This window comes from Bombina bombina, chromosome 2, assembly GCF_027579735.1.
Source record: "Bombina bombina isolate aBomBom1 chromosome 2, aBomBom1.pri, whole genome shotgun sequence".
In the NCBI taxonomy this organism is placed as follows: domain Eukaryota; kingdom Metazoa; phylum Chordata; class Amphibia; order Anura; family Bombinatoridae; genus Bombina; species Bombina bombina.
Genome location: NC_069500.1, coordinates 362,609,591 through 362,634,361, shown reverse-complemented (window position 1 = coordinate 362,634,361; position 24,771 = coordinate 362,609,591). Strand labels below are relative to the sequence as shown.

Genomic DNA, 24,771 nt, shown 5'->3' with positions numbered 1-24,771 from the left:
AATTTAGGTATAAACTCTTGTTGTGAAGGCTGTCTAATTGCTATGTTGTTAGAGTCTTGAAGAATAATTTGGAAAAAAAAAATAAATTCCATTAGTTTTTACTAAATTATTACTTTATGTTTAAGTAGAAGAAAAGTTGTTTGCACGCTGTTAGCCTCTAAACTAAAAGGCATTTATGCAAAGATACACAAAACAAAATAAAGGGACATAAGAAACAAAGCTGACATTTAAACCAGTACATTTACAATTTGTATAGATATTTTGCAATGCACATTTTTTTTGCAACAATGCTTTTGGTAAACACAAATCACAGATTTTTCTGTTCTCTTGCATGTCCCTAGTGCCAATGGGCTTGTGTAAAGTGATGTCCCCGGCAGTTGGTAACTTACCACCATATGTTCAGCTACACAAGAGTTAAAATGACAGTACAGTCAGAATACACAATTGTAAACAACTTTCTCTTTTGTAGCAAAGCATACCTAAGTATGCTCAAGAGCAGCAATACACTACCGGGAGCTAGCTGCTGGTTGGAGGCTGCACATATATGGCTCGTCATTGTGTTCAGCAAGCTCCCAGTAGTGCATTGCTTTTCATTCAACAAAAGATACAAAGAAATGAAGAATATTTGATAATAAAGTAAGTTTAAAAGCTTTTAAAAATATAATGCTCACTGGTTTTCAAACATGTTATCAGGCTTCACTAACGGACCAGATTTTTAGGATTACCTTAGGTGAGAGCTGGTTAATAATCAATATTTACTAAATCAGATCCTCAAAATCTGACTTGTTAGGAATGCTTGAGGGCTGGTTTGAAAACCAGTGCTTAATGTCATTCATTATATATATATATATATATATATATATATATATATATATATATATATATATATATATATATATATATATATATATATGTGTGTGTGTGTTTCATTTCCCTTAGAAACTGTCATATGTTTTGTTTTAAACAGTAGCATTTTTTAAAAATCAATGCATGTTACAAAAGTGCTAATCCCAAGAACTGAAATTCTCTACAAACAAGTAACAAAGATCAATAAAGCTTAGTTGATCATAGCTTGTGAAGTTGTTAGAGCCATTTCACAAGTGTAGGGCATAAAAGAGAATTTTAATCTCAAATCACACTGTTTTAAAATATAGTAAAACAAAAATGTTAGAGAGCAATGTGGGACAATGCCTTTCTTGAGGTTCTTAATGTAGTCTCTATGGAAGCAATGGAACAGATAGTAGAACAATCACAAATACATCATGGCAATGCTGCTTTTGAAGAGTTAACTTACTTAAAAAAAATTAAACTATTTTATACCAATTAATGTCTATCCAAGCTTTCCTGAAATTAAGTTTCATTAAATTGCATTTAACCAAATTTGCAGAACCAGGTCATGTGTATTTGTATAAAAGCATGTAATTTTTTGGTTAAAAAATTCTAGTGTTACTCTGTAAAATCATTTTCATTTTTTTTTCCAAATGTATCAAACTGCAGTATTTTAATAAAAATATGAAGACAGACACATTCGGGAGACAAGCCATCATAGAAAGATGTACATACCCTAAGCTTTGCAAAGAGTGTTCTTAAACGCTAGGATTGACTACTGAAACAAATAAAGGGCACTTTCATTCATGAAGTATAAGATACTTCATGTAGAAAGCTCCTTTATTTGTTTCAATCTATCGCCGTTTTTAGCTGCTACAGCAGCCCACGGCTAAAAAAAATTTGGGCTAAGAGGTGACGTTTTCACCTCTTAGCCAATAGCCGTGCGGTAAATCCGGCTCCCATGGGTGCCAAGCCGGATTTACCGCACTGCTATTGGCTAAGAAGTGAAAACGTCACCTCTTAGCAAAAAAATGTTTTAGCCGTGGGCTGCTGTAGCAGCTAAAAACGGCAATCGATTGAATCAAATAAAGGAGCTTTCTACATGAAGTATCTTATACTTCACAAAAGAAAGTCCCCTTTATTCGTTTCAATAGTCAATCCTAGGGTTTGTAAAACGCTAGGATTGACTTTCACTTTAATGGCACAAAGATCTTTCACTTCTTACATTACTTCTAACTCATAATTACATTGTTAAGATTACATTGCATTATTTATTTTTTTTAAACTTGTATTTGTACATTATCTCACAAAATAATGTATGGAGAATATTTTGTTCAGATCTAAAAAGAGACTGCTGGCTCTAATGATGGCTGACTGTCTTCAAGCAGATCCAAAACACTGAACATGTGCTAGTTCAGATGCGGGGTTATTTTGCCAGCCTGATGTCTAAGTAAGCCAAGTTGCAACATCATGCTCTATCCGTGAATTCCATGATGGGAGTACAGGGATGCTTCAAAGAAAATGTTTTGGGTGGCATTGTGAAGATTTTCAAGCAAGGTATTGACTGACCAAACAGGGATGTTGCTTGGGTAGACTTACATAAATTTAAGTGATCCACCTGTTTCTGGACCCTTAGCCCAAATATTCTCTCTCAAAACACTGATTTTATCTATAAACTTATTTTTTAAGATGTGGAATCAACCTGAATATTGAATAACGCAGTGTAATCAATACTGACTGTTGCTTTCTTAGGTACTAATATGGAAATACATACAGCAAATGTTTTCGCCTAATACAGAGTTTCAATCCTTTTTCACTTAATAAACAATGTCCTGGAATTTTTTGGATTATGGTTAGTGGTTTCCTATGTAAATAAAGCCTTAACAGGTAAAAAGACAGTGCTTATGCTTCTCATCGTCTCTAGATATTGCTATGCATCAGGAGGCAGCATTACTTACAGTACATACTTTTCTGTCCAATTATTTACTTCTGACTCTGAAACTTGTACGTGTGTTAATTTTTTACCTTAAAATGTGCATCACATAAATCCAGCAGGATGGTTAATTACATAAACTACAAATTAATCTTTTGTAATTGCCAAATTTTCATCTAGCATAACACATTGTTTCTGAGCATACTATTACACCACAGTTTTTAGGTACTATGCAGAAATTTCATTACAGTAACAATAAATGTTTTAACGGATAACTGCCGATATATTTAACATTACAGTGAGTGCAGAATTATTAGGCAAATGAGTATTTTGACCACATCATCCTCTTTATGCATGTTGTCTTACTCCAAGCTGTATAGGCTCGAAAGCCTACTACCAATTAAGAATATTAGGTGATGTGCATCTCTGTAATGAGAAGGGGTGTGGTCTAATGACATCAACACCCTATATCAGGTGTGCATAATTATTAGGCAACTTCCTTTCCTTTGGCAAAATGGGTCAAAAGAAGAAGAAAAGTCAAGCGTGCAGCTGCCAAGATGCCACTTGCCACCAGTTTGGCCATATTTCAGAGCTGCAACATCACTGGAGTGCCCAAAAGCACAAGGTGTGCAATACTCAGAGACATGGCCAAGGTAAGAAAGACTGAAAGACGACCACCACTGAACAAGACACACAAGCTGAAACGTCAAGACTGGGCCAAGAAATATCTCAAGACTGATTTTTCTAAGGTTTTATGGACTGATGAAATGAGAGTGAGTCTTGATGGGCCAGATGGATGGGCCCGTGGCTGGATTGGTAAAGGGCAGAGAGCTGCAGTCCGACTCAGACGCCAGCAAGGTGGAGGTGGAGTACTGGTTTGGGCTGGTATCATCAACGATGAGCTTGTGGGGCCTTTTCGGGTTGAGGATGGAGTCAAGCTCAACTCCCAGTCCTACTGCCAGTTTCTGGAAGACACCTTCTTCAAGCAGTGGTACAGGAAGAAGTCTGCATCCTTCAAGAAAAACATGATTTTCATGCAGGACAATGCTCCATCACACGCGTCCAAGTACTCCACAGCGTGGCTGGCAAGAAAGGGTATAAAAGAAGAAAATCTAATGACATGGCCTCCTTGTTCACCTGATCTGAACCCCATTGAGAACCTGTGGTCCATCATCAAATGTGAGATTTACAAGGAGGGAAAACAGTCCACCTCTCTGAACAGTGTCTGGGAGGCTGTGGTTGCTGCTGCACGCAATGTTGATGGTGAACAGATCAAAACACTGACAGAATCCATGGATGGCAGGCTTTTGAGTGTCCTTGCAAAGAAAGGTGGCTATATTGGTCACTGATTTGTTTTTGTTTTGTTTTTGAATGTCAGAAATGTATATTTGTGAATGTTGAGATGTTATATTGGTTTCACTGGTAAAAATAAATAATTGAAATGGGTATATATTTGTTTTTTGTTAAGTTGCCTAATAATTATGCACAGTAAGTCACCTGCACACACAGATATCCCCCTAAAATAGCTATAACTAAAAACAAACTAAAAACTACTTCCAAAACTATTCAGCTTTGATATTAATGAGTTTTTTGGGTTCATTGAGAACATGGTTGTTGTTCAATAATAAAATTAATCCTCAAAATTACAACTTGCCTAATAATTCTGCACTCCCTGTAGTTCTCAAAGAATGGCCATGATGCAACTTGCACAAACATAAGTCACCTGCTGTTCCACTGGCTGAGCTGTGCTTATCTCTACCAGAGACTCTTGGGTTTCCTCTTCGTCCGGTGTCTCATTAGGTATGACCACCACTGGTTTTACATGCTCAGCTAAAGCCGAGGCACGCAAAAAGTTGGGGGGATTCTGTAAAACAAAAATTAAAAACATATAAATTTAAAGATATTTTCAAAAAAACAGTTCTACCTGATCACACACAGACTAAGCTACTTCTTACAAAAGGATAGCAGGTATGCGCTTGTGCAGTCCTTAAGTAGACAATCTCCCAACAGTTTAAACACACCTTGCCAAATCTATACCCCTAGTAAACCTGCAGGCTCGCATAAAGTAAAACAAAAACCTATTTGGACTGAAAAAGAACTGCTCCTGCAAAATTATATGATATATACAAACATATAATGATGGTGATAGGGTGGGCTTTTATAGGTTACCACTTCAAATAAGATTAAACTGATTCATCATAGATATATCTCATACCACACATATGAAATCAAAACCGCAAAATCAAATGTCCTTGCAGCTTGAATGAAATCTTTCATTGCAAATAAGGGCCTCCATAAAAACATATAGACCTATGTTAGAATCCACAAAAACATATCACAGCTACCCCAGCCATAACAGAGATGTTAGCTCTTAAATAAGTGTTGCAAAAGAATAAGTTAGGTTACAATCAGGGGAAATCTAAGTCCAAATACAGGAGAATAGGAGAGCCAGGGTGGTCCTTTAAAGGGACATTGAACACCTCTTGACCACCACACCTCTAGTGAAGAAAAAACATAAATTTATGTAAGAACTTACCTGATAAATTCATTTCTTTCATATTAGCAAGAGTCCATGAGCTAGTGACGGATGGGATATACATTCCTGCCAGGAGGGGCAAAGTTTCCCAAACCTCAAAATGCCTATAAATACACCCCTCACCACACCCACAAATCAGTTTAACGAATAGCCAAGAAGTGGGGTGATAAGAAAAAAGTGCGAAAGCATAAAAAATAAGGAATTGGAATAATTGTGCTTTATACAAAAAAAATCATAACCACCTCAAAAAGGGTGGGCCTCATGGACTCTTGCTAATATGAAAGAAATTAATTTATCAGGTAAGTTCTTACATAAATTATGTTTTCTTTCATGTAATTAGCAAGAGTCCATGAGCTAGTAACGTATGGGATAATGAATACCCAAGATGTGGATCTTCCACGCAAGAGTCACTAGAGAGGGAGGGATAAAATAAAGACAGCCAATTCCGCTGAAAAATAATCCACACCCCAAAACAAAGTTTAAATCATAAAATGAAAAAAACTGAAAATATAAGCAGAAGAATCAAACTGAAACAGCTGCCTGAAGTACTTTTCTACCAAAGACTGCTTCAGAAGAAGAAAACACATCAAAATGATAGAATTTAGTAAAAGTATGCAAAGAAGACCAAGTTGCTGCTTTACAAATCTGATCAACCGAAGCTTCATTCCTAAATGCCCAGGAAGTAGAGACTGACCTAGTCGAATGAGCTGTAATCCTTTGAGGCGGAATTCTACCCGACTCAACATAAGCATGATGAATCAAAGATTTTAACCAAGATGCCAAAGAAATGGCAGAAGCCTTCTGACCTTTCCTAGAACCAGAAAAGATAACAAATAGACTAGAAGTCTTTCTGAAATCTTTAGTAGCTTCAACATAATATTTCAAAGCTCTAACTACATCCAAAGAATGCAACGATCTTTCCTTAGAGTTCTTAGGATTAGGACACAATGAAGGAACCACAATTTCTCTACTAATTTTGTTAGAATTCACAACCTTAGGCAAAAATTTAAACGAAGTTCGCAACACCGCCTTATCCTGATGAAAAATCAGAAAAGGAGACTCACAAGAAAGAGCAGATAATTCAGAAACTCTTCTAGCAGAAGAGATAGCCAAAAGAAACAAAACTTTCCAAGAAAGTAAATTAATATCCAGCGAATGCATAGGTTCAAACGGAGGAGCTTGAAGAGCCCCCAGAACCAAATTCAAACTCCAAGGAGGAGAAATGGACTTAATGACAGGTTTTATACGAACCAAAGCCTGAACAAAACAATGAATATCAGGAAGATTAGCAATCTTTCTGTGAAAAAGAACAGAAAGAGCAGAGATTTGTCCTTTCAAGGAACTTGCAGACAAACCTTTATCCAAACCATCCTGAAGAAACTGAAAATTCTAGGAATTCTAAAAGAATGCCAAGAAAAATGATGAGAAAAACACCAAGAAATGTAAGCCTTCCAGACTCGATAATATATCTTCCTAGATACAGATTTACGAGCCTGTAACATAGTATTAATTACAGAGTCAGAGAAACCTCTATGACTGAGAATCAAGCGTTCAATCTCCATACCTTCAAATTTAAGGATTTGAGATCCTGATGGTAAAAAGGACCTTGCAATAGAAGGTCTGGTCTTAACGGAAGAGTCCACGGTTGGCAAGTAGCCATCCGGACAAGATCCGCATACCAAAACCTGTGAGGCCATGCTGGAGCCACCAGCAGAACAAACGAATGCTCCTTTAGAATCTTGGAAATCACTCTTGGAAGAAGAACTAGAGGCGGAAAGATATAGGCAGGATGATACTTCCAAGGAAGTGACAATGCATCCACTGCTTCCGCCTGAGGATCCCTGGATCTGGACAGATACCTGGGAAGCTTCTTGTTTAGATGAGAAGCCATCAGATCTATTTCTGGAAGTCCCCACATTTGGACAATCTGACGAAATACCTCTGGGTGAAGAGACCATTCGCCCGGATGTAATGTTTGGCGACTGAGATAATCCGCTTCCCAATTGTCTATACCTGGGATATGAACAGCAGAAATTAGACAGGAGCTGAATTCCGCCCATACAAGTATTCGAGATACTTCTTTCATAGCCAGAGGACTGTGAGTCCCTCCTTGATGATTGACATATGCCACGGATGTGACATTGTCCGTCTGAAAACAAATGAACGACTCTCTCTTTAGAAGAGGCCACGACTGAAGAGCTCTGAAAATCGCACAGAGTTCCAAAATGTTGATTGGTAATCTCGCCTCCTGAGATTCCCAAACCCCTTGTGCTGTCAGAGACCCCCATACAGCTCCCCAACCCGTCAGACTTGCATCTGTTGAGATCACAGTCCAGGTCGGAAGAACAAAAGAAGCCCCCTGAACTAAACGATGGTGGTCTGTCCACCACGTCAGAGAGTGTCGTACAATCAGTTTTAAAGATATTAATTGTGATATCTTTGTATAATCCCTGCACCACTGGTTCAGCATACAGAGCTGAAGAGGTCGCATGTGAAAACGAGCAAAGGGGATCGCGTCCGATGCAGCAGTCATAAGACCTAGAATTTCCATGCATAAGGCTACCGAAGGGAATGATTGAGACTGAAGGTTTCGACAAGCTGAAACCAATTTCAGACGTCTCTTGTCCGTCAGCGACAGAGTCATGGACACTGAATCTATCTGTAAACCTAAAAAGGTTACCCTTGTCTGAGGAATCAACGAACTCTTTGGTAAATTGATCCTCCAACCATGTCTTTGAAGAAACAACACAAGTTGATTCGTATGAGATTCTGCTAAATGTGAAGACTGAGCAAGTACCAAGATATCGTCCAAATAAGGAAATACCACAATACCCTGTTCTCTGATTACAGATAGAAGGGCACCGAGAACCTTTGTAAAAATCCTTGGAGCTGTTGCTAGGCCAAACGGCAGAGCCACAAACTGGTAATGCTTGTCTAGAAAAGAGAATCTCAGAAACTGATAGTGATCTGGATGAATCAGAATATGCAGATATGCATCTTGTAAATCTATTGTGGACATATAATGCCCTTGCTGAACAAAAGGCAGAATAGTCCTTATAGTTACCATTTTGAATGTTGGTATCCTTACATAACGATTCAATATTTTTAAATCCAGAACTGGTCTGAAGGAATTCTCCTTCTTTGGTACAATGAAGAGATTTGAGTAAAACACCAGCCCCTGTTCCAAAACTGGAACTGGCACAATTACTCCAGCCAACTCTAGATCTGAAACACATTTCAGAAATGCTTGAGCCTTCACTGGATTTATTGGGACACGGGAAAGAAAAAATCTTCTTGCAGGAGGCCTTATCTTGAAGCCTATTCTGTACCCTTGTGAAACAATATTCTGAATCCAAAGATTGTGAATCGAATTGATCCAAATTTCTTTGAATAATCGTAATCTGCCCCCTACCAGCTGGGCTGGAATGAGGGCCGCACCTTCATGTGGACTTGGGAGCTGACTTTGGCTTTCTAAAAGGCTTGGATTTATTCCAGACTGGAGATGGTTTCCAAACTGATACCGCTCCTGTAGGGGAAGGATCAGGTTTTTGTTCCTTATTGTGACGAAAGGAACAAAAACGATTAGCAGACCTAAATTTACCTTTAGATTTTTTATCCTGTGGTAAAAAAGTTCCTTTCCCCCCAGTAACAGTTGAAATAATAGAATCCAACTGTGAACCAAACAATTTATTACCCTGGAAAGAAAGGGAAAGCAAAGTTGACTTAGAAGACATATCAGCATTCCAAGTTTTAAGCCATAAAGCTCTTCTAGCTAAAATAGCTAAAGACATATACCTGACATCAATCCTAATGATATCAAAGATGGCATCACAAATAAAGTTATTAGCATGTTGAAGAAGATTAACAATGCTATGAGTATTATGATCTGTTACTTGTTGTGCTAAAGCTTCCAACCAGAAAGTTGAGGCTGTAGCAACATCCACCAAAGATATAGCAGGTCTAAGAAGATTACCTGAACATAAGTAAGCTTTTCTTAGAAAGGATTCAATTTTCCTATCTAAAAGATCCTTAAAGGAAGTACTATCTGCCGTAGGAATAGTAGTATGTTTAGCAAGAGTAGAGAAAGCCCCATCAACCTTAGGGATTTTGTCCCAAAACTCCAATCTGTCAGATGGCACAGGATATAATTGCTTAAAGCGTTTAGAAGGAGTAAATTAATTACCTAAATTATTCCATTCCCTGGAAATTACCTCAGAAATAGCATCAGGGACGGGAAAAACCTCCGGAATAACTACAGGAGGTTTAAAAACCGTATTCAAACGTTTAGATTTAGTATCAAGAGGACCAGATTCCTCTATTTCTAATGCAATTAAGACTTCTTTAAGTAAAGAACGAATAAATTCCATTTTGAATAGATATGAAGATTTATCAGTATCAACCTCTGAAACAGAATCCTCTGAACCAGAAAAATCATTATCAGAAACAGAATCAGAATGATGATGTTCATTTAAAAACTCATCTGAAAAATGAGAAGTTTTAAAAGACCTTTTACGTTTACTGGAAGGAGGAATAACAGACATAGCCTTCTTAATAGATTTAGAAACAAAATCTCTTATGTTAACAGGAACACCATGAATATTAGATGTTGATGGAACAGCAACAGGTAATGGAACATTACTAAAGGAAATATTATCTGCATTAACAAGTTTGTCATGACATTCATTACAAACAACAGACGGAGGAACAGTTACCACAAGTTTACAACAAATACACTTAACTTTGGTAGATCCAGCATCAGGCAGCAATTTTCCAGAAGTATCTTCTGATACAGGGTCAATCTGAGACATCTTGCAATATGTAATAGAAAAAACAACATATAAAGCAAAATTGATCAAATTCCTTAAATGACAGTTTCAGGAATGGGAAAAAAATGCCAATGAACAAGCTTCTAGCAACCAGAAGCAAATAAGCAATGAGACTTAAATAATGTGGAGACAAAAATGACGCCCATATTTTTTGGCGCCAAAAAAGACGCCCACATTATTTGGCGCCTAAATGCTTTAAGCGCCAAAAATGACGCCACATCCGGTGACGCCGACATTTTTGGCGCAAAAAACGTCAAAAAAATGACGCAACTTCCGGCGACAAGTATGACGCCGGAAATGACTAAGAAAATGTTTGCGCCAAAAAAGTCTGCGCCAAAAATGACGCAATAAAAAGAAGCATTTTCAGCCCCCGCGAGCCTAACAGCCCACAGGAAAAAAAGTCAAATTTTAAGGTAAGAAAAATGGATTATTCATATGCATTATCCCAAATAATGAAACTGACTGTCTGAAATAAGGAATGTTGAACATCCTGAATCAAGGCAAATAAATGTTTAAACACAAATATTTAGAACTTGATATAAAAGTGCCCAACCATAGCTTAGAGTGTCACAAAAATAAGACTTACTTACCCCAGGACACTCATCTACATGTAGTAGAAAGCCAAACCAGTACTGAAACGAGAATCAGTAGAGGTAATGGTATATATAAGAGTATATCGTCGATCTGAAAAGGGAGGTAAGAGATGAATCTCTACGACCGATAACAGAGAACCTATTAAATAGACCCCGTAGAAGGAGATCATTGAATTCAAATAGGCAATACTCTCTTCACATCCCTCTGACATTCACTGCACACTGAGAGGAAAACCGGGCTCCAGCCTGCTGCGAAGCGCATATCAATGAAGAATCTAGCACAAACTTACTTCACCACCTCCATGGGAGGCAAAGTTTGTAAAACTGATTTGTGGGTGTGGTGAGGGGTGTATTTATAGGCATTTTGAGGTTTGGGAAACTTTGCCCCTCCTGGTAGGAATGTATATCCCATACGTCACTAGCTCATGGACTCTTGCTAATTACATGAAAGAAACGTAAATTATGTAACCTAGGTTTACTTCAAAAAGCTACAAATCAAATATCCTTTAGACAATTTAAAGCATTTGGAAAAAAAAACTAAGCTACACAACATGCTTTTTGGCCTCTCTATTGCATGTGGGACACACAATGAAGACATGTTTAAAGCTTTTGAAGAGGGTGTTATTTTCCTGTCCATAAGCAAGAAGGTAATACAGATCTGGCTTCTGCTGCAACTGAAGAAAGAAAGGCAAAATAAATAATAAGGGCAATGGCAGCAGTTTATGAATACCTTTCTCCCACAAACCGTAATGGACATGCAACCTGAATATATCTGCAAAACGTTCACCTGACCAATGCTGGGTACAGTAGGCAAGTGATTATCTAGTGAGTAAAGAAAACATCTGGAACTACAGTGGCACAAACTATTGTCTCCACCTGTGAGACATACACTGTCTCATTGCTAACTGAAATAGGACTTGAGAGCGTAAACCTCAAAGAAAACCAAGGAAACTCTTGTTTGTCCAGTGACTTGCATTCTAAATTCAAAACTGGCTACCTTCACTGAACACCTAGTACGGCAGGAGCAGAGCTACAGGTGTGTGCAAGTGAGTGAGGGAATGATATAAGTCAGAAGAACAAGGCTATATTCACACCAGTTTTAAACAATATAATAACAAAAGCAAGAGAGTAAAACAAAACTGATGAATTAACAGATTTACTGAATCAGTTTTCATACAGATTAAAAGAGACATTAAACTGCTGGGCACAACTACAGTAGCACGGTTACTACTCACAATGCTATTGTTTTTCCTCCAAAGCCTGCGACTGTCTAAAGACATTATCTTATATTAACGCTTACAAAGGGCCAGTTATTAAAGCTCTGCATCTTTACACTGGGCCCCACCATCACAGGGCTTAAAGTGAAGGTACATTTTGATGAATTAATGCCCGGTTTTTAATAAACCTATTAAAAACAAGGGCACATTAATTCATCAAAATTGACATTTCACTGTTTACTTCAAAAACGTACCTTTTAATCCTTGCAGCAGCTCCAGCGATTCCCCCGGCTGTCGGAAGCCTCTGCAGACGTCAGAAATGACGAATCAGGCTTCCTCCAATCACAGCTTCCCCCCCCGGGGGAACCTTGGTCTGATGCAACGCTGTGATTAGAGGAAGTCTGATTCATCATTTTGGACCCGAGAAGACAGCATGTGACGGGCGGAGGAAGTGCTGGAGCAGCTGCCAGGATTAAAAGGTAAGTTTTTGAAGAAAACAGTGAAATGTCAATTTTGATGTATTAAAGTGCCCTTGTTTTTAATAGGTTTATTAAAAACCGGACACTAATTCATCAAAATGGACCTTCACTTTAAGTATTCTCACACTGTGACAGAAGAGGTGCACCTTAAGCGATCAGTGGCATTGTCACCTGCTCCAAGATGACAATACCCAGTAAGAAGATGTGGAGCTTCACTAAATAGTACCTGTAATGGGTTACAATAAGAGCTTTGAAGAGCGGTACAGGAGGAAAAACAAAAGCACAGTGAGTAGTAACCATGCTACTGTAATTGTGTAGTGCAATGTCCCTTTAATCCCAGCGTTTATGGGGTGGAATGCACTCAGAGGCATGCTCAATTGTAGTCAGAAAACTTCCATGTTTTCCAAGTACCTTACATAACGTATTATTAATTTTATGTTTAACAAAAGGTTAAAGCAAACATAACCTGCAATAAGAAACCTGCATTCTAAATTTTAAACCAGACGTTCATCAGAGTTACCGGATGAGGCTTACATCAGGAAGACGGGGAATCTGGATAAGTCTCTTGAAGTACAGCATGTCAGAAGCTCGTTTGAAAAAGTTTTTAAGACTGTAAAATAAGAGCACAATGTGCATTTAATTCCATATTACACAATACAAGAATATTATTTCACATAGAATGGTATTACCTATGGAATTGCTCATGAAATCTGTCTCTGTGACCTTGCAAGGTATCAGCAGGCAGGCCTTGAATGAGAGAGATTATTATTATTATTTTCCTGTGGATTTGAGTTGTAACATTACCCTTCATTACTTATTGCTTGAATAAATTTAATTATTAGACTTTAGTAAATAGGTTTTGCTTTAGCAGTAAGATTAGAAATAGCGATCAAATAATTACATTTTTCCAACAAACCCATTGGCAATAAAATGGCGCTGTTTCTGTTTTTTAATACCTTAAGGACCAGGCATTTCAGACAAAAGACCAGAGCATTTTTAGCATTTTTTGCCATCACTACATTTAAACAGAAATATAGCCTTTTTTTAGTAGACAACCCAAAGTATTGATCGAGGCCCATTTTGATATATTTCATGCCATCATTTCACCGCCAAATGCGATCAAATAAAAAAAAAATAACTTTCACAATTTTAGGTTTCTCACCAAAATTATTTACATACAGGTTGTGAAATCATGGCACAAATGGTTGTAAATGCTTCTCTGGGATCTTCTTTGTTCAGAAATAGCAGACATATATGGCTTTGGCATTGCTTTTTGGTAATTAGAAGGCCGCTAAATGCTGCTGCGCACCACACTTGTATTATGCCCAGCAGTGAATGGGGTTAATTAGGTAGCTTGTAGGGTTCATTTTAGCTTTAGCGTAGAGATCAGCCTCCCACCTGACACATCCCACCCCCTGATACCTCTCAAACAGCTCTCTTCCATCCCCCACCCCACAATTGTCACCCCCATCTTAACTACTGGCAGAAAGTCTGGCAGTACTAAAATAAAACAGAATTTATGCTTACCTGATAAATTACTTTCTCCAACGGTGTGTCCGGTCCACGGTGTCATCCATTACTTGTGGGAAATATTCTCCCCCACAGGGAAAGGCAAGGAGAGCACACAGCAAGAGCTGTCCATATAGCTCCCCCTCTGGCTCCGCCCCCCAGTCATTCGACCGACGGTTAGGAGAAAAAGGAGAAACTATAGGGTGCCGTGGTGACTGTAGTGTATAAAGAAAAACATTTTCAACCTGATTAGGAAACCAGGGCGGGCCGTGGACCGGACACACCGTTGGAGAAAGTAATTTATCAGGTAAGCATAAATTCTGTTTTCTCCAACATCGGTGTGTCCGGTCCACGGCGTCATCCATTACTTGTGGGAACCAATACCAAAGCTTTAGGACACGGATGAAGGGAGGGAGCAAATCAGGTTACCTAAATGGAAGGCACCACAGCTTGCAAAACCTTTCTCCCAAAAATAGCCTCCGAAGAAGAATAAGTATCAAATTTGTAGAATTTGGCAAAAGTGTGCAGAGAGGACCAAGTCGCTGCCTTACATATCTGATCAACAGAAGCCTCGTTCTTGTAGGCCCAAGTGGAAGCCACAGCCCTAGTAGAGTGAGCTGTGATTCGGTCAGGAGGTTGCCGTCCGGCAGTCTCATAAGCCAATCGGATAATGCTTTTCAGCCAGAAAGAGAGAGAGGTAGCAGTAGCTTTTAGACCTCTCCTCTTACCAGAGTAAACGACAAACAAAGATGAGGTTTGTCTAAAATCTTTTGTTGCTTCTAAGTAGAACTTTAAAGCACAAACAACATCTAAATTGTGTAATAAACGTTCCTTCTTTGAAACTGGATTCGGACACAGAGAAGGAACAACTATTTCCTGGTTAATATTCTTGTTGGAAACAACTTTTGGAAGAAAACCAGGCTTAGTACGCAAAACAACCTTATCTGAATGGAAAACCAGATAGGGTGGATTACATTGCAAAGCAGATAATTCAGAAACTCTTCTAGCAGAAGAAATAGCAACCAAAAACAGAACTTTCCAAGATAATAACTTAATATCTATGGAATGTAAAGGTTCAAACGGAACCCCTTGAAGAACTGAAAGAACTAAATTTAGACTCCAAGGAGGAGTCATGGGTCTATAAACAGGCTTGATTCTAACCAAAGCCTCAACAAAAGCTTGTACATCTGGCAAAGCTGCCAGTCGTTTGTGTAACAAGACAGATAAAGCAGAAATCTGTAATTTTAGAGAACTAGCTGACAACCCTTTAACCAAACCTTCTTGGAGAAAGGAGAGAATCTTTGGAATTTTAATCTTACTCCAGGAGAATCCCTTGGATTCACACCAGCAGATATATTTTTTCCATATTTTATGGTAAATCTTTCTAGTCACAGGTTTTCTGGCTTGGACCAGAGTATCTATCACAGAATTCGAAAACCCACGCTTGGATAAAATCAAGCGTTCAATTTCCAAGCAGTCAGCTGCAGAGAAACTAGATTTGGATGTTCGAATGGACCTTGTACTAGAAGATCCTGTCTCAAAGGTAGCTTCCATGGTGGAGCCGATGACATATTGTTCAGAGCGGCAAGGAGAATGACTGGGGGGCGGAGCCAGAGGGGGAGCTATATGGACAGCTCTTGCTGTGTGCTCTCCTTGCCTTTCCTTGTGGGGGAGAATATTTCCCACAAGTAATGGATGACGCCGTGGATCGGACACACCAATGTTGGAGAAAAGGCTTTTTTTTTTTTTTTGCAGGGTAGTATCCCCCCCTTACCTCCCAAATCCCCCCCAAACAGCTCTCTAAGCCTCTCCCCTCCCTATTTGCCGCTATCTTAGGTACTGGCAGCTGTATGCCAGTACCCAGTTTGCTGCAAATTAAAAAAAAAAAAAAAAAAAAAAAAACATTTTTTTCTGTAATGTAGCTGTGTCCCCCTACATACCCTCTCCCTTCCAGATCCCTTTACATCAACGGACCCACATAGGATCCCCCTCCTCCCTTCTACCCCCTCAATGACGCACTTATTTATTTTTTCATTCCCTGTAGCGTGGCGGTCCCACCCGCTCCCAGCCCTACAGCGATGGACCGCCCACCCGCCTCTCTCCTTACCCTCCCACCTACTAACGATCGGTACTACCGCTGTCACAGAGTGGCCCTCTCTGCATCGGTAACTCTGTAAATCCATTTCTGCAGTGCCCGCCTCGTGGGGAATGCAGAAATAGTGTGATCTCTAGAGTTTTTTTTCTGCATAATTACATCTTAAAGGGGCAGTCTAGTCAAAATAAAACTTCATAATTCAGATAGGGCATGTAATTTTAAACAACTATCTAATTTACATTTATCATCAAATTTGCTGTGTTCTCATGGCATTCTTTGTTGAAAGATAACCTAGGTAAGCTCATATGCTAATTTTTAAGCCCTTGAAGGCCAACTCTCTTATCTTAGTGCATTTTGACAGGTTTTTACCTTTAGACAACGCTAGTTCATGTGTGCCATATAGATAAACATTGTGCTCACTCCCGTGGAGTTATTCACGAGTCAGCACTGATTGGCTAAAATGCAAGTCTGTCAAAAGAACTGAAATAAGGGGGCAGTCTGCAGAGACTTCGATACAAGGTAATCATAGAGGTAAAAAGTGTATGAATATAACTGTTGGTTATGCAAAACTGGGGAATGGGTAATAAAGGGATCTTTTTAAACAATAACAATTCTGGAGGAGACTGTCCCTTTAAACCTGACGATGCATTAGAATTAGCATTACTAAAACACTGTTTAAACATGCATAACAATATAGTTCACTGTTGGTTCAAGGAGGAGACACTGGTGTAGCTGTTGCCAGAAAAACTTACATGAATGGAGTTTAAACATAAGCTTGACGGTGTAGTGATAGAGATGACTGCAGTCTTGAATGACCTGAATAAGAGGAGCAAGCTTACACTGTCCTGATGCCATCTGAGACACGGCTATAGCTGTGTTCAGTTGTCTGGAAACTGAAAATAAGAATTCAATTTACAAAATGAGTTACTTTACTAAATTTTATTTCTGTATATTCTTGAAACAGATTTCACTAAACTATCTTTTCTCCTTTTAAGGACTTTTCTATTCAGAGTTTGTAATATTGCATAATTTAATGTTCAGGTAGCACTATCTCTGTGAAATAATAATTTTGTAGACTCAGTTATTCCAGATGATTTCACCAAACCACAATAATCAGATCCGAGATGATAAAAAAAAAAGGGTTATTTTTACTTTAGGTCTTGCAATAAAATCCCTTATCATAACTTTTAATTTCTTAAATATTTGCAGGTACAAATCATTAATATATTTTTTCTACAATATTTAAATGGAATACCTTTACACAAATGCAATACATATCAACAATTACATTTTTTACAAACTGTAAATTAGGATAAATTACAATAGCTAACATCAGACTAAATGTAGATGAGGAAAACAAGATTTAGACTCAGTTTATTCAAATTCTAATTAGAACTAAGATCATTACAGGTGGGTAAATGTCCTCTGACAAATGTAAAAAACAGAAATGCCTCTACGAAATCTAAGGGTGTTGTCTCCCCCCCACTTCCTGCTTGAGTCCATTATTTTATAACCAAACAAGATCCTATTTAAATAATATTGGAGAAAATTAACTGTGATAAGATCAACTGTGAGCATAACTAAATTAATGTAACATTTTATTTATAATTTACACAGCTATAACACACCAATAGAAAGATCAGGTATGAATGGTCACTTGCAAAACCAACTCATATATGCTAGGGGTGTGAAGAAAACATCTGCTTAGGTCTAAAAAAGCAGAGTCTGAAATTGGTTTCTAACAAATGCAGCCTGTGTGGACATGTTGATCTAGAATAAAGTGAGAATATGAAAGGAAGACCACATGGCTGCCTCATAAAACTGAGTAATAGAGGATTCAGGAAGATATATTCAGGAAGCTCCAACCACACCCATGATGAATAAACCCACTCATAAAAAGGGCTATTTTATCCTAAGACAACATAGTTGTGCAAACAATCCAATTTGAATCTTTCTGGCAATTTTCTGCATGATTGTGGAGGACAGACAAATGCATGGTCATTTATTGCATAATTTGGTCATGCATTCTCAATTGCTCTGATTTATAGGGCCCTATTTGCAAGATTATGCAAGACACAAAGGAGTGCATATCAATGCTTCAAACAATGGTAATACATGACCAAATAGCTTAAAGGAACGGAGTACTGTAAATGTTTCTCCTCTTTGTTCTCAATAATGCATTGTATATGCAACAGTGTATTACACTGTTTACAAATAGCTTATTTACCTCTATTTGAAATAGTACTTTTTCTTGTTGAAACCGCCACCTATACTGAAAATGTCAAGATGCTAGTATTAGTTATAGAAAAGCTATGCAAACTGTGTGTGGATGTGGAAGAGAGAAAGACCAGCTGTTTTTAGTGTTCTTGAATACATTTTAAATACAATGAACTCTTATGCTGCTTGCCCGAGTAGACCGCAAGTGTAAAGATGCTTCTCTTACCAGCCTCAGATAGCTTGAGTTCGAAATCCATGTAATCAAACATCTCCACAGTGAGTTGAAATCTATAAAATGTATGAAAAATAATCAGCTTTACACAACATATAAAACTTACACACAAAAATGCATAGTCATAAAAAGAATATTATGGTATAACATTAAGTAGCCACAGCCTTTCTTTAATGTTAAATATGACTGTCAGTTTATTTTGAATATAGACCATATATTAAATTATATTACAACATTAAAACAACTGCTATTAAAATAATGTCATATAGTAGCTCAAGAATGTATTTATTGTTAGGATGAGTAACTGTTTTTCATATGTTAGGTGGAGCTACTAGGTTTATGGCTGCACGTATGTTTACATTTTGACATGGTGTTCATTACTGATCAGTAAACACAGTTATATAGACTAGGTTTATATTCTATATCATACAAGAAAAAAAAACTAAAAACAAAGATGATTATTTTTGTCTGCTTTAGGTTAAGATCATGTTTTCTTAGATGTACACTCCCTAAACAGGGTAAGTCTTAGCAGTTACGTTTTAAGTGGTTAACCACCTGTGTAGAGAGATAATTACAGGTTTGCTTAGTATCTCAATTATTGTGTAATTTCCTGCATGCCACCTACCACCTCAGCATAGAGTATAAATTTTCTTTTCTATAACAATAGAAGCTTCATCGTGCTCCAAAATGCTTTACTAAAACCTCACAACTAAATAAGATCACATAGAAAACTGTTTGTTTGCAGAGTGGCTGTAACAAAGCAGTCAATCACTTAATTATGTGTTGAAGTAGAAGGATAATACCAGCATACATGTTGTTGACATCTGTGCCAGCTGCTTTTTCAAGAACGTCATCGGTAACTTCCAAGTTGGGTGGAAACTCAGGATGCTAAAAAAGAATAATAATAATAATGATAACATTTTGCTAATGAACGCTGAATGATTCAAATTTTTAAAAGAAGAAAATATCCTATTTAACATACCTTTACATGAAAAGCTATCTTATTAAGCAGCAATTTTGTATAAATATTCACAAGTTGGCCATATCGATCATGTAAATGTCCCTAGAGAAAAGTGTAAAAATACAGAATCTCAGAGAAATCAAAATGACTCTATAGCACTAGTCAAGTAAATGTAATAAAGTGAAGTTATACTAACCCACATCTCTCCTATTTCCCGAATGTTACTGCGATACCTCTGGCAATCCGACAGAACCTAGGGACGTAAAGAAGGCTAATTAAACACGCTGCAGACACTGGTGTCAAAGGTAACAATTCTAACCTGTGCAGTTGGCATATTGTCACAAATCATAACTCGGCCTATACACTCACACAAAATGTATTTTACTTTAAAAGGAACAAAATGTTTCTTTTGTGATTCAAATAGAAAATCACATTTTAAACAACTTTGTAATTTACTTCTATTATGAAATTTTCTTTGTACTCTTCGTATCCGTTGTTGAAAAGCTGAAAGGTAAGCTCAGGAGCATGCACGTGTCTGCAGGACTATATGGCACCATTTTTTCAAGAATGTTAAACACTTGCAAGAGCACTAGATGGCGCACTTTTTTCTGCCATGTAATGCTCCAGACATGTGAAATGCTACCTTCCTAGCTATCTCTTCAACAAGAATACCATGGAAACAAAGTCCAATTTTATAATAGAAATAAATTGGAAACTATTTTTTTTTTTTTTTTTTTTTTAAATTGTACTCACAAAACAACATTTTTGGGGTGTGTCCCTTTAATAAAATAGGCTACTGAACTAACAGAATTGACAGCACTTATTTATAGCCACTTCAGGTAGCTCATAAAGAGGTTTTTGTCTTTAAATGGACAGGAAACCCCAATATTTTTTTTTATGATTAGGATAGAACATTCCATTTATAACAAATTTACATCTATTATCAAATTTGCTTCATTCTCTTGTGATCCGTTGCTGAAGGAACAGCACTGCACTATCTGCAGTTAGATAAACGCATCTAGTTAGCCAATCACAAGAGACAAATGTGTGCAGGCACCAATCAGCAGTTGGCTCCCACTAGTGTAGGATTGTGCGTATTCTTTTTCAACAACGGATACCAAGAAAACTAAGCACTTTTGAAAATAGAAGTGAATTTAAAGCGTCTTTAAAATGACATGCTCTATCTGAATCATGCAAGATCCATTACTCCTGGGAATTACTTTTCCCTGCCACTAGGAGAAGGCAAAGATTCCCAAACCCCAAGAGCTCTATAAACTACCCCCCCACCACCACCACCACCTCACTGGAAAACTAGGCTGATGTATAGCCAAGAAAAAAAGAGGTAGAAAAAGTAATAAGAGCAAAATAATATGCACAGAGAGAAAAAAAATAAATTATTATGTGCAAAATATAAACCTATCACCTGAAAATAAACAGTGTGGTCTTGTGAACTCTCCCCACCATGAAAAATTTATTTATCAAGTAAGCGTAAGTTAGGTTGTTTTCTTTCATACAGGTAGTGAGAGTCCACAATCCATTACTCCTGGGAACAAGTACCCAAGCAGTGGAGTCCACAAATAATTATAAAAAAACATAATTTATGCTTACCTGATAAATTTATTTCTCTTGCGATGTATCGAGTCCACGGATTCATCCTTACTTGTGGGATATTCTCCTCCCCTACAGGAAGTGGCAGAGAGAGCACCCACAGCAGAGCTGCCTATATAGCTCCCCCTTAACTCCACCCCCCAGTCAGTCGACCGAAGGCTAGTTAGAAAAAGGAGAAACTATAGGGTGCAGTGGTGACTGAAAGTTTAAAAATAAAAATATATATATGCCTGTCTCAATAAACAGGGCGGGCCGTGGACTCGATACATCACAAGAGAAATAAATGTATCAGGTAAGCATAAATTATGTTTTCTCTTGTAAGATGTATCGAGTCCACGGATTCATCCTTACTTGTGGGATACCAATACCAAAGCTTTAGGACACGGATGAAGGGAGGGACAAGACAGGGACCTTAAACGGAAGGCACCACTGCTTGTAGAACCTTTCTCGCAAAAATAGCCTCCGAAGAAGCAAAAGTATCAAATTTGGAAAAATTTGGAAAAAGTATGAAGCGAAGACCAAGTCGCCGCATTACAAATCTGTTCAACAGAAGCCTCATTTTTAAAAGCCATGTGGAAGCCACAGCTCTAGTAGAATGAGCAGCAATTCTTCAAACGGATGATGCTTTTCAGCCAAAAGGAAAGAGGTAGCCATAGCCTTCTGACCTCTCCGCTTACCAGAATAAACAACAAACAATGAAGATGTTTGACGGAAATATTTAGTTGCTTGTAAGTAGAACTTTAAAGCACGAACCACATCAAGATTGTGCAACAGACGTTCCTTCTTTGAAGAAGGATTAGGACACAGTGAAGGAACAACAATCTCTTGATTGATATTCTTATAAGAAACAACCTTAGGAAGAAACCCAGGTTTGGTACGCCAAACCACCTTATCTGCATGGAAAATAAGATAAGGGGAATCACACTGTAAAGCGTATAGCTCAGAAACTCTTAGAGCCGAAGAGATAGCTACTAAAAACAAAACTTTCCAAGATAGAAGCTTAATATCCATGGAATGCATAGGTTCAAAGAAGAATAGACAAAGCAGATATTTGTCCTTATAAGGAACTAGCTGATAATCCCTTCTCCAAACCTTCTTGGAGAAAAGACAATATTCTAGAAATCCTAATCTTACTCCACGAGTAACCTTTGGATTCACACCAATAAAGATATTTGCGCCAAATCTAATGATAGATCTTCCTGGTGACAGGCTTTCTAGCCTGAATCAGGGTATCAATGACCGACTCAGGGAAACCACGCTTTGATAGAATCAGGCGTTCAATCTCCAAGCAGTCAGACGCAGAGAAAATAGATTTGGATGCGTGAACAGACCTTGGATTAGAAGGTCCTGCCTCATTGGCAGAGTCCATGGTAGAACCAAGGACATGTCCACTAGGTCTGCATACCAAGTCCTGCGTGGCCACGCAGGTGATATCAGAATCACAGAAGCTCTCTCCTGCTTTATTCTGGCAACCAGACGTAGAAGGAGAGGAAATACATAGGCCAGATTGAAGGACCAAGGCACTGCTAGAGCATCTATCAGTACCACCTTGGGATCCCAGGACCTGGACCCGTAACAAGAAAGTTTGGCATTCTGACGGGACGCCATCAGATCCAATTCTGGTGTGCCCCATAGCTGAATCAGCTGGGCAAATACCTCCGGATGGAGTTCCCACTCCCCCAGATGAAAAGTCTAACGACTTAGGAAATCTGTCTCCCAGTTCTCTACTCCTGGGATGTGGATTGCTGAGATATGGCAAGAGTGATCCTCTGCCCATCGGATTATTTTGGTTACCTCCATCATCGCTAGAGAACTCCGTGTTCCTCCTTGATGATTGATATAAGCTACAGTCGTGATGTTGTCCGACTGAAACCTGATGAATTTGGCCGCAGCAAGCTGAAGCCACGCCTGAAGCGCATTGAATATCGCTCTCAGTTCTAGAATATTTATCGGGAGAAGAGACTCCTCCCGAGACCATAAGCCCTGTGCTTACAGGGAGTTCCAGACTGCATCCCAGCCTAGCAGGCTGGCATCTGTCGTTACAATGAGCCACTCTGGCCTGCAGAAACACATTCCCTGAGACAGGTGGTCCTGAGACAACCACCAGAGAAGAGAATCTCTGGTCTCCTGGTCCAGATGCAGTTGAGGAGACAAATCTGCATAATCCCCATTCCACTGTTTGAGCATGCATAGATGTAGTGGTCTGAGGTGTAGGCGGGCAAAAGGAACTATGTCCATTGCCGCTACCATGAGTCCGATTACCTCCATATACTGAGCCACTGATGGCCGAGGAATGGAATGAAGAGCTCGGCAAGTGGTTAAGAGCTTTGATTTTCTGACCGCCGTCAGAAATATTTTCATTTCTACAGAGTCTATCAGAGTCCCTAGGAAGGAAACTCTTATAAGAGGGAAGAGAGAACTCTTTTTTATGTTCACCGTCCACCCGTGAGATCTCAGAAAAGCCAACACAAAGTCCGTGTGAGACTTGGATAGCTGGAAAGTTGACGCCTGAAATAAGATGTCGTCTAGATAAGGCGCCACTGCTATGCCCCGTGGTCGTAGAACCGCCAGAAGGGACCCTAGCACCCTTGTGAAAATTCTGTGAATAGGGATGTGTAGATACGCATCCTTTAAGTCCACAGTGGTCATATATTGACCCTCCTGGATCAGAGGTAGAATAGACAGAATAGTCTCCATCTTGAATGATGGAACTTTGAGGAACTTGTTTAGAATTTTGAGTTCCGAGATTGATCTGAAAGTTCTCTCTTTTTTGGAAACCACAAACAGGTTTGAGTAAAAACCTAGCCCCTGTTCCTCTTTTGGGACTGGGCGGATCACCCCTATGGTAAGAAGATCTTCTACACAGCGTAAGAACGCCTCTCTCTTTGTCTGGTTTACAGACAATCGAGAAATATGAAATCTCCCCCTTGGAAGGGAGTCTGATTTCCAGAAGATATCCCTGGGACACAATTTCTAAAGCCCAGGGATCGTGAACATCTCTTGCCCAAGTCTAAGTGAAGAGAGAGAGTCTGCCCCCTACTAGATCCGGTCCTGGATCGGGGGCTACCCCTTCATGCTGTCTTAGAGGCAGCTGCAGGCTTTTTGGCCTGTTTACCCTTGTTCCAAGCCTGGTTAGGTCTCCAGACTGACTTGGATTGGGCAAAATTCCCCTCTTGCTTTGCAGCAGAGGAAGCTGAAGCGGGACCACTCTTGAAATTCCAAAAGGAACGAAAATTATTTTGTTTGGTCCTCATCTTATTTGATCTATCCTGAGGGAGGGCATGACCTTTCCCTCCAGTGATGTCTGAAATAATCTCTTTCACTTCAGGCCCGAATAGGGTCTTTCCTTTGAAAGGGATGTTCAAAAGTTTAGTTGTAGATGACACATCAGCAGACCAGGATTTAAGTCATAACGCCCTGCGTGCTAAAATGGCAAAACCTGAATTCTTTGCCGCTAATTTAGCCAGTTGAAAAGCGGCATCTGTAATAAAAGAATTAGCCAATTTAAGGGCCTTACTTCTGTCCAAAATTTCTTCTAATGGAGTCTCTGTCTGAAGAGCCTCTTCTAGAGCCTCAAACCAGAAAGCAGCTGCAGTAGTTGCAGGAACAATGCACGCAATAGGTTAAAGAAGAAAACCATGATGAACAAAAATTTTCTTCAGGAGACCCTCTAATTTTTTTATCCATAGGATCTTTGAAAGCACAACTGACTTCAATAGGTATAGTTGTACGCTTAG

General features: G+C 38.7%; 1 protein-coding gene across 2 annotated transcripts in view; it reads right to left on the bottom strand.

The window, feature by feature from the left end:
- Positions 1-24,771, bottom strand: part of HIP1R (huntingtin interacting protein 1 related) — a 533,463-nt gene that overhangs the window by 285,025 nt on the left and 223,667 nt on the right. For both annotated transcript variants that reach the window (XM_053701777.1, XM_053701776.1), the window contains 8 exons: positions 19,623-19,679; positions 19,448-19,528; positions 19,277-19,353; positions 18,460-18,521; positions 16,769-16,909; positions 13,102-13,159; positions 12,947-13,022; positions 4,485-4,625 (listed from right to left, as the gene is read on the bottom strand). In XM_053701777.1, the coding sequence (XP_053557752.1) occupies positions 4,485-4,625; positions 12,947-13,022; positions 13,102-13,159; positions 16,769-16,909; positions 18,460-18,521; positions 19,277-19,353; positions 19,448-19,528; positions 19,623-19,679 (693 nt within the window). The remainder of the gene's footprint in view (positions 1-4,484; positions 4,626-12,946; positions 13,023-13,101; positions 13,160-16,768; positions 16,910-18,459; positions 18,522-19,276; positions 19,354-19,447; positions 19,529-19,622; positions 19,680-24,771) is intronic.